The sequence below is a fragment of the Perca flavescens genome, chromosome 5 (assembly GCF_004354835.1).
Source record: "Perca flavescens isolate YP-PL-M2 chromosome 5, PFLA_1.0, whole genome shotgun sequence".
Taxonomy (NCBI): domain Eukaryota; kingdom Metazoa; phylum Chordata; class Actinopteri; order Perciformes; family Percidae; genus Perca; species Perca flavescens.
In genome coordinates this window covers 24,060,070-24,070,733 of record NC_041335.1, presented here as the reverse complement: position 1 = coordinate 24,070,733, position 10,664 = coordinate 24,060,070, and the positions used below count along the sequence as shown (strand labels likewise).

General features: G+C 37.9%; 1 protein-coding gene across 1 annotated transcript; it reads left to right on the top strand.

The window, feature by feature from the left end:
• The first annotated feature begins 2,967 nt into the window (after positions 1-2,967).
• On the top strand, positions 2,968-3,507 carry sprn2 (shadow of prion protein 2). Its single transcript, XM_028579153.1, has one exon. It carries the CDS (start codon positions 2,968-2,970, stop codon positions 3,505-3,507), a length of 540 nt encoding a protein of 179 aa, XP_028434954.1.
• The last annotated feature ends 7,157 nt before the right edge of the window (positions 3,508-10,664 follow it).

Below are 10,664 nucleotides of genomic sequence, written 5' to 3'. Positions count from 1 at the left end.
CCTCAGTTGTTTTTCTGAGTGAATTTCTCTTGTTGCTTAATTAGTCCTCTGCTGCACAAATAAGGGCCCATCTCTGGAAAGCACAAGTAATAGTACACTGGTAAACAAATCAGAGTGCTCCAAATTCATCATGAAATCGGTTTTTCTCCTTCTTTGTGAGTCAGTGCTGTTGTCGCTGTAATCTTGGATTATTCTCAAACTAGGTGACATAGTGTAATTTTAGTTCAACTTTCTTTGACGAGGACACAGATTAGACAGCGTACTGTTTGTTGACAGCAAAGCAAGTTATGTCATGCTGCTCACTGGTGGAAAATACCACACTATAGAAATACTACTAAGTAAAAGCCCTGCATTAAAACACTATATGCAATAAAATATAGTTAAAGTAATAGTACTCATCATGCTGAATAGCTCCTGTCTGTTAAATTATTACATTATTGGACCGTTATTATTGATTTATTAATATATAAGCTTTACTTAAGTGTTGGAGTTGGTCATGGTGGAACCAATTTTAACTGCTTCATATCATGTTTTTATATATATATATATATAAAATTATAATAATGCAACATATTTTACAAACTGATCATATTATTTGTATTTATTTGCACATTTTGTACCTAAAAGTAATTGGTAAGTCTAGCTATTACATTAACGTAGTGAAGTAACCGGTACAATATTTCCCTCCCACACAAATATTTGCAAGTTTTCTTGTTATTACAATACCTTACTATATATATATATATGTGTGTGTGTAAGTTATTGTAATGCATATATTGTATATAGCTTTTAGATGTCCTCTCATTTTCATAATTTCTTATTTTATTAGTATTTCCAGTATGTAGCCTAATTCAAATAGTCATTTAGGCCCTTCTGTTTTTCTTACCATTTTCTGTCTCTTCGGCTGCTCTAACGTGAATTTCTTTCTGGGGATCAAATAAGTTTGTTCCTGTCAGATAGGTGTTTGGGTTAAACGCTGCTCAGTGATCATTAATGCAGCAGGTCTTGTCCACAGATCCAGAGCCAGATTGCATCTCTACAATAGATCCTAGGGCAGTATAGAGATTATGAAAGCTATCTGATCCCATGTCAGCTGCAGCGTTAAATTGTGTTGCGGCAGTGACGCTGCTTGTGTAAGATGTGTTTCTCGAAGCTGGATTAAGAGCTGTGATCTGTAGGCCTACCGCTCTTAATTTATCAGCAATGTAAAAATAACACGCAGTAGGACGAAAGCTACGATGAGAACATCTCATCAGCTTCTGAGCACTGTATTCCATGTGCAATGTACTTCAGGGACTAGAATAATTAAGTACATTTACTGAAGTATTTCCATTTTCTACTTCATTTCATAGGCCGATATTGTACTTTTTACTCCAGTATTTGACATTGATAATGGGTATAAATGACTTTTATTATTATTATTATTATTATATTACACTCTTAAATTGGCCATTTTGTATAATGAATACTATGTTATATAATAAAATAATATAATGAATACTTTTAATACTTCAAGAATATTTTGCTTAATACTTAATTGGTACTTGTACATTTTGAATGCAGGACTTGTTTGTTTACTTATCAGTATTTAAAAAGTTGACCGTTATTTGAATAGTAAATTACTGAATGTTCTTGACAGAATGACCTTTCTTCTTGACGTTTACTCTTATTATATATTTGTTCTTTTTTATGCATTATATAATAACTGTATTTTACCTTAACGCTGAGAACCCTGAGGCCATTTTTACAATTCCTTGTCCGTCTGGTTTTATTTTCTAAAAAAGCTTGTAAAACATCAACCCTGTTGTCTATAGTCAATCAAAGTACATAATTTTTTTCAGGAAAAACTGGGATATTAGAATATGTGTGCTGTAGTGACAACACTTGAATGTAAAAAAAAAAAAGGTTGTACCTTAAAAATAAATAAATAAATAAAACGGAAAATTAATCTCACAGATATTTATTGATATCACACACAGAACAATAAAAGCTAAGCCAATATCCTGTCTAAATTAGTTCCCATATGTCTTGGGTGTCAAACTGTGAAGAAATAAACATTATAACTTATACAGTTGACAAAATATATAATTTTTTTCAAAAAAGTCCAGACGCTTTTGCCAATAATCAAAATAATGTCATATTTATTGATATCACACAAACACCAATGCTACCCAAGCATTTGTGTTGTCTAAAACAGTTCTATGTATTGGGAGTCATCCAGTGCAAAAATAAACATAATGAACATTATAACTCATATAAATGACAAACTATTTACATTTCTTCAAAAAAGGCCCAAATATAGTCCAAATATCTAAACAGTGACGCCATTCTAATGCATTTGTTTTTAATGCTGCTGATGTCTTCTTTGTCTTTTCAGACATGAAACGTATAACAATTCACTATGAAAACACATGATAAATTACAGGATCATAAAATATCAAGATAATTCAACAATGTTCGCAAGAAGTTATTTACATCAGGGATCAAACAGAGCAATCAGTCAAAGACATTTACAGCCGTGTCATTTAAAATAACTTTAAAAGCATCTAGTGAGACCAACTCACGAAGGTTCAGGCAACAAAATGTTCCACCCAGTTCAGTCGGACTTTAGGGACGGATGAGAGGAATAAGCCCTGCAAACAAAGACATTAACCTTCTGTTTTTTTCTCATGGAAATGTGCTTATGTCCTGTGATTGTCTTTAGTTTACAAACTGGGAAACTGTGCTTCCTGTTTGAAAAGTGCTCTATAAAATAACTATTATTATTATTACTAGTAACAGAGTATTGGTGTACTGTGGTAGTGCTATTTTTATTGAAGTAAAGGATCTAAATACTTCCACCAATCAGATAATAATTTCAGTGCATGTAACAAACTAACAAACTAAAATGAACAGAAACAGAAAAGTAACACATTTACACTTCCTAATAATGTGTCCTTTGTCTTATTTTTACAGGATCCATAAATCATGGCTGTCCTGCAGAAGCTACCCCTCACAGTGGCCCTCTGCCTGCTGCTCCTTGCCACACTGTTACCCAGCTCTGAAGCCCGGCGTGGTGGTGGTCGTGGTGGTTTTGGAGGTGGTGGATTTAACAGAGGTGGTGGCTCCAGCCGGGGCTGGGGCGGTGGGGGTGGCCAGGCCTACAGACCGGTCCAGAGCAGTGGCCCCAGTGCAGGGAAAGTAGCCGGGGCAGCTGCAGCGGGCGCCATAGGAGGAGCAATGATTGGGTCTGCCCTGAGCCGCCCTGGGTATGGTGGAGGATATGGAGGGTATGGAGGATATGGAGGAGGATATGGTGGAGGGTACGGTGGATATGGAGGGGGGTATGGCTACCCACAATATGGAGTTGGTGGTGGCTACGGCCCCAGGCCTGGCTACGAGCCAGAGGGCTCTGGAGATATGGAGTACTACACTGCAGCATCCAGCGGCCCCATCTACAACAGTATCATCGTTGTCATCGGCTCCCTGATGTCCATGCTGATGGGCCACTGGGTGGCAGTCATGTAGAGCTGGAGACAGAGCTGGGATCCCATAAACACACACACACACAGGTCCAAACAAACCTCCAATAAAAACAACCCACAACCTGGTGGAAAACAGAACTATTTTCAGTTTAAAGCCTAATGTGACCTAAAATATGACCCTTAAATAATGAAAAGCTGTGGCAAGTTTTTGTTTTCCGACACTTCAGTGACCCTCCATGAGGACAGGTGGAGGAATTTGACCCATTTAACCTCTACAACATGTCAGTGTGACACCGTGCTTCAGTCTGCAGGCGTATTGATGAACAAACCACCTCCTGTAGAAATATGTCCGAGAGTTTGACTCAAATGGGTTCCACATTTCTCCTTTAAAGTGGCCATATTATACTCATTTTCAGGTTCATAATTGTAATTTGAGATTGTACCAGAATAGGTTTACATGGTTTCATTTTCAAAAAACACCATATTTTTGTTGAACTGCCCATTGCTGCAGATCCTCTTTTCACCCTGTGAGTTCAGGTCTCTGTTTTAGCTACAGAGTGAGACCTCTCAACTTCTGTAACAGTCACAGTCGCTCGCACATGTGCAGTAGCTAGGTAAGGCTCACAATTGCTAGCTAGCTGTTTCTCCAACTTTGCCCTGTACAAGGCAGGATTAGCCGGGAGACTTCTTCTAAACGAGGGCGCACTTCCAACTTTGCGTGGAATACCTGCAGAACAGGGACATGTAAGTAGTTCTATACAATTTATTTTGTAGATTATGGTGAATTTGTGTGTGTTGTAGCAGTGTTTTGCCATTGAGAACGAGCTAGCATGCTAACAATTAGCCCCCTAGCCCCCTCGTTTCGGCTAGTGACGTAGAAAGCCATACAGATTGTGAACAGCTCACGAGGAGACTGAATGAAGGCAGGACACATTCAGAAACCCGTATCTCACTCAAAACAACATGGATGTTTTTTTTTCAAAGTTTGTATGTGTGTGGAAGCACCAGAGACACAACATAAAAATTTTTCTTTCTTCATAATATGGGCACTTTAAAAGAGACTAGTCTTTTTTATACTTTTGATGAGTGATTTTGGTCAATATGTTTTCTCCATAAGGAATCTGTGAAGATAGACCAGGAATAAATTAGATGTGGTTAAGTCTACCTCAAGAAGTCATGTCAGGAGCAGAGTTTAAGAGCAGCTATACACTTCATATGATAATGCCATTTCTCTGTATATTTCATTATAAGTTTATATTTTAGACTATTTTTACTTTGTTTCATATTGTCTGCTCTGCATATTAAAAAATAAACGAGAGTACTAAAGTGTTACTTTTTCAGTACATTGCTTGCATATGTATACATTACCTAATTAAAGTACATATTTTATGCCATTTTGTGGACTTTTATGTAAAAAAATCAAAATGGGCTTCCATGTTTATAATTGTTATATAAATAAATAAAAAACTTAGAACAAACATTTGTGTTGAATTGTGTCTACATTATTGTAAGAAGAGAGCATGGCATGTTTAGAATAGATACATACAGTATATGTACATTTTTAAGTGACAATCCAGAGAATAGACTTGCTGCAGTAGAGACGAAGCTGTTGGTGTGTCTTGAGTACATTACACTCGCTGAACTCATTCTCAACATCAGTGTCAACAAAAAACCCAAATCAAACACACTCACCCACCATGTTTGTGACCAACAGGTGCTAACCTGTGTGTGTCCTAGGGCGCACACATCTCTCATTTGCTTTAATGTGTTTATGCAGCTGCGCTGGAGTTTCTATTTTTTATCTGTGTTGTTTGCGATAGTAATGTTTTATTCTACTGTTGATTGAAGTGTCACGTTATTTAATTTATGTGGCTTAATATTGCTTGTTGCACCCGCCTCAGTGTCCAGTTGTTATTTATTGTCGATTATTTTTGTTTAATTGTCTGAGTTTTGTCTTCTTGTCTGGTTAGTTCTTGTAAAGTTACACTGAGGAAGGAGGTTGTATATTTATAATAGATAATCAGATGCATGAACAGGCTGCAAAGTGCCATCCTAGAGAAAAGGAACGTATTGTCATTATATTTGGACATCAGGGGTTATGCTGCTGGTGTGGTTCCACTACTGTACTGTATACCTTTTATACACTGAATGCAATTTATTCTGTAGCCAAAAGGTGATCTTGAATTTAACAGTAGTGTCATATATCATCATTACATTTTCTTTACCCCTCCTTTTTTAAACTGTAACACTAACATTTTCTCAAAGAGTACATTCTAACTGACCTACTTTTTTACTTTTATCCAAGTACTTTTACATGAGTATAATATTGTAGTACTCTTACCAACTCTTAACAACATAAGCAGGCAATATGCAGTATATGGAAAACTAAAGCCCAGTTATTTATTTTCAATCAACAGGTCATATTACAAAATCTACCAGTTCCATTAAGCGTGTTATTTAATCAACATATGGAACCCCTGAGGGTGCCCTGTAGTGCTGCATGACTCAGCCTGTTAGCTGACATTTACCGGCCTGCAGGCTTGTATCACTTCCTCAGCTTAATGAGATCTCAGCCGAGCAGATCACACCAGTGCTTCTGTTTGCCATCTACTCTGTCCTCCACAGCTTAGTACTAGTCATCTTAAAATCGGATGCCCTTTCACATTCAATAATCATGCTTCATTAAAAGCTCAGAAATGAAACACAGAGAGTTAACACATCCCTCATGTTCAGTATACGAGATGTTCCTAAAACAGACTTGATATTTTTATATATTATATTATTATATTATATTAGTAACCAGTTGACTCAGTGTTTCTGAAAATTCAGATGGATCATTCTCGTGGTTTCCTTTAGTATTGTAATAGGCCTTATCATACGTTAAATAATTTGAGCTCCATCCACCAGAGGGTTCAGCCTGATTATTCAAATGTGTTATATCATCAAACTGATCTCCACAAAAGCTTTTCATACAATGGTAATTTTCAGTCAAAATGTCACAACTCCTTCTACACCCAATTAAAAAAAAGTCATAAAACAAATGTCCACAAATGCAGTAGTATTGGTAAAGTTATTGGTAAGTTTATTTGACAAGACAAGCAAAAAGTGCAAGTCAAGCCTCAGTATTCAGTAAAAGCTGCAGCAGCACAGTAAATGTGATCCCTCACAGTAAAAGGCATCCATGTCTTTAAAAGCGGTACATGACTTTGCACATTCAAATACATTCAAAGCCAGATATAAGATAACATAGGATACATATACCAACACATTAAAAGGTACACTGTGGAGTTTTTGATCAGACTGTTCTACAGTCAAACAATAAAAAGTGTTTGTTATAATTGTAGTTTAGTGACTGCTGCTGAAATGTGAATCGCCTGGTTATAGTGGTCATGTCGGCACTCTGCCGTGGTGGAATGTAACTAAGTACATTTACTACAAAATACAAATTTTAGGTACTTGTACTTGAGTATTTCCATTTTGTGCTCCTTTTTATCTACTCCACTACATTTACAGAGGGAAATATTGTACTTTTTACTCCGCTACATTAGTCTGACAGATTTTTTTTCAGATTACAATTTTTCATACCCTGTAGAGACATTTTGAATTTGAACTGTTTGCAATTAAACTCCAGAGAGTACCTTTTACATCGTTTTTTTTTTAAGTAATCACATTTTATGATTACAAAAATGATTGTATAAATCGTATGTACTGTACTGTACACATCTTGATATGCAGGCTTAGTAACCATTAACTCAACTGATAATGAAAGATGACATTCAGTAGGATTTGGAGATGAATTTGGCTCAGGGAATAGCCCAGAGACAAAAGAGGGAGACAAAAAATTGGAAAGAAGAGAGGAAGGAGGCAAGTGTATACAAAAAAATCTGAAAATACACACACTGTAAAACGCAAGGGCAGTACACACGGAAAAGGTTAAAACAACATACATAAGTGTTCAGGAAAAGCGCACTTTATTTTGTTTTGATTCCAAATAATAATAAATATTTTAAGAAGGGTTAAGATGAGAGCATGCATACTATTGTCTGTATGTTTAGAGGGTCTGTTTATCCAAATAAAATTATACCGACAGATATAATAATCAGTCTTTTTGGTTTGAGTTTCTGTATTTCAGTAGACCTTATATGAAATGAGTAGATATGATCCATTACAAACAGTCATGCTCTTAGTGTAGAATTGCCCAGTCTGAAGCAGTTATATTTGTAATAGTAGACCAATAGAATATTTCTATTGGTAATAGATAGTTTTAAAACACTCTTCCCTAACCAACTCACTGAACTGTCCTTGAATCAGACAGTCCTCCAACATCAACCTCCCTGTAGTTAACATACTCATATCATACTTAAAAAGTGCATGTCCATTATTGTTGTTTGTTAAAAAAGTTATGCAGATTATCACCATGACAGGGTCTGTACCAGCCCCACAGGTGCAAACTAACCCCTTTCAGATGCTTTATTTCTCTGAGACAAAAAAAAACAACCCAACGAAGACCCAGTTTTCTTGAATACATTTTAAAAATTATTATTTTTCTGAAACACACATCACAAACACAGAAAGACGAATCAGTGGTAGTGCCACTGATTATTTCTGTGGCTAGAGAGTGTACAATGTGGGGTTTTTGTTAACTTGTGGGCAGAGATGAGTCAAACATCAGACATACAGTCAAACAATTAAAAGTGTTTGCTGTAATTGTATCTCTAATGGGCCAGACTACTTCACCAAGCTTTTAGTATTAGAGTACCGTTAATGGACCCTTTCTCTTTGTCCTGTCAGCTGTGTGGTGCCATTCAAGCACATACATGAGAATGTATTGCTCAAATATTAAGAAAAAATAAAATGTAGAAATCCACACACAGTAAAGAAACTCATTAAAAGGCAAGAGGTTTCTCTCTCCCTAATCATTTCCACTCATTACCTTCATTCCTTTAAAACATTATCCATCACTTTCACTGCTAATGAAAGCCTCAGCGCAGCAGTACTAGCATGTTGCTATTCAATAGCATCAGTGTAGTACTAATGACCACAGCTAAAAGCCCTCGCGAGCCCATACTCAACCCCTGAACGCCACCTGTCACTCTCTTCAAGTACTTTTCAGAGTAGACCATGTACAGCTCCAAGCATCTCCTGGCCTTCATCTGCTCAATCAGTGCCGGGTAGCCGATCTCCACAATGCTAACTGTATCATCGTCTTCAGCACTACTGACAGACACAGGATTGGCTACAGGCTCATTTAGGGGGTGTGTACTTGTAGGTGCAGTGGTTGAGGAGTTATCTGCTGCAGTGTTGTTGGTCTCCGTTGTGTTGCTGCCTGTGCCAGTGTCTGGAGCCGAGGTGACAGAAGTTGTGGTGGTAACAGCTGGTTGGTTGTTTGGCTTTTGATTCTCCGTTGGCAGAATGTCGGTTCTCTTCATGCAGGAGTCCATGTAGCTGTCATAGGTTTCAGGGGGTTTGCTGTAGCTGTAGTCTCTGCTGTAGTCATTGCTATCAGTAGACTTGGTACCATATTTCCTGTACATGTAGTTGTTGTAGTAATACTCCTCTTGGCTGTTGTGGAACTGGTAGTGGGGACGGGGGAACCTTCCTAGCCCGTAGCCCAGGGCCATCCCTGCCATAGCCCCTCCAGCTGCTGCCATCACCGCACTGCGTCCAAACCCTCTGGATTTATCAGAGGGATACATGCCCATCGACTGAACTGAGTGGGAAAAGGGAGAGCCGCTCCCAGTGCCATGGCCCCCAAATCCAAAGCTGCCCCCATAGCGAGGGCTCAGGACTCTGTTGTTTGGGTTGTAGTTCATGTATCCACCTCCATAACCAGCCTGACTGTACGGGGAGCCCCGGGCTGGAAACTGGTTATGGTAGCCTCCACCTGGCTGCTGGGGGTGATTACCTTGATACCCAGGTCTGCCTGATTGCATAGGGTAGCCTCCCTGATTGGGTTGTCCAGGCTGTTTGGGGTATCCACCCTGAGAGCTGGAGCCCTGATTATTTTTTTTGTTTGCATTACTGTTAGTGTTGGTGCTGCCTCTGTTGTGTGAGGCGGACTTCTTTGAGCCGAAACTGCCTTTCCCAAAGCTGCCTCCTTTCCTGGCCAGTGAAAAATGAGTATGAAACAAGAGCAGTGACAGACACAGCACAGACAATGAATTCATCTTCGCCCTGTAGGGAGGGTCGGGAGAGAAAAGGAAAATTAAGAAAGGGAGTTTTAGGGGGTTTAGGAAAATATGAGATAATAATAAATGGGATTTATATTGTTACCCTTAGTCATCTTATTTATGAGAGTCTGTCTTTCTTTACACAGTAAAATAGTAAATAGGAGTTGTACCTTATTGCAACTTTGACGTACAAGAGAACATGCATGTATTAAAAATATAGAGAACCAAAAGCATTGTTTATGTTGTGGTTTACTAGTCACGGGTGAACGCGCGTCCACTCCCCTCCCTTTAAAGATTAAATTATTATAAGATTTTAGGGACAGTCTCAACATGGTTTCAACAGACAGTTGTGGGTCCAAAATTAGGTTTCCAGGTTGGCTTGAAATAGCACAGTGCACTGCGAGCTTAATGTTACTGCAGGTGACCAAACGGTAATCTTTTTAATCCTCTGTAACCAACACTGTTGCAAAGCTTCAAAACTGTCATTTTTTGTTCAGTGGCTAAAAAAATATAAAGATATTTTTTAATAATGAGAAAGAAAATGTCATAAATACAAATCTGTTTCCACAACCCCATACCAGAGACACTGCCTGATTTAGAGCACATTTTTACATCAGTGTCATAAAGTATTTTGTATCTAAAATTAGCCTTTTTATTATATCACTCAATATCATGAAAAAGAAAATTACACATACCACTATAGAAGATTTTATTAGGGCTTCAACAATTTTATTGTCAATTAATCAACATATTTTCCCCAATAATCATTTATCTCCCACAATTGTGAGAAATGACCATTATATTTCCCAGAGCCAATCATGGCATATGTACATATTCCTTGCATTATCGGACATTTATGCTTATAGTGTAATCTGTTCTCAGTCCACCAGCTGTTTCAAATACAAGCATTAGTTTATGAATGGCTCTTGAAGTTTCAGTCTTTGCTGTCAACCGGTGGAAGTGACGTTAGACTACAACTGTTTCCATAGCAACGCGTGATAGCCCCATGATCGCCTGAGTTGTTGTGTGT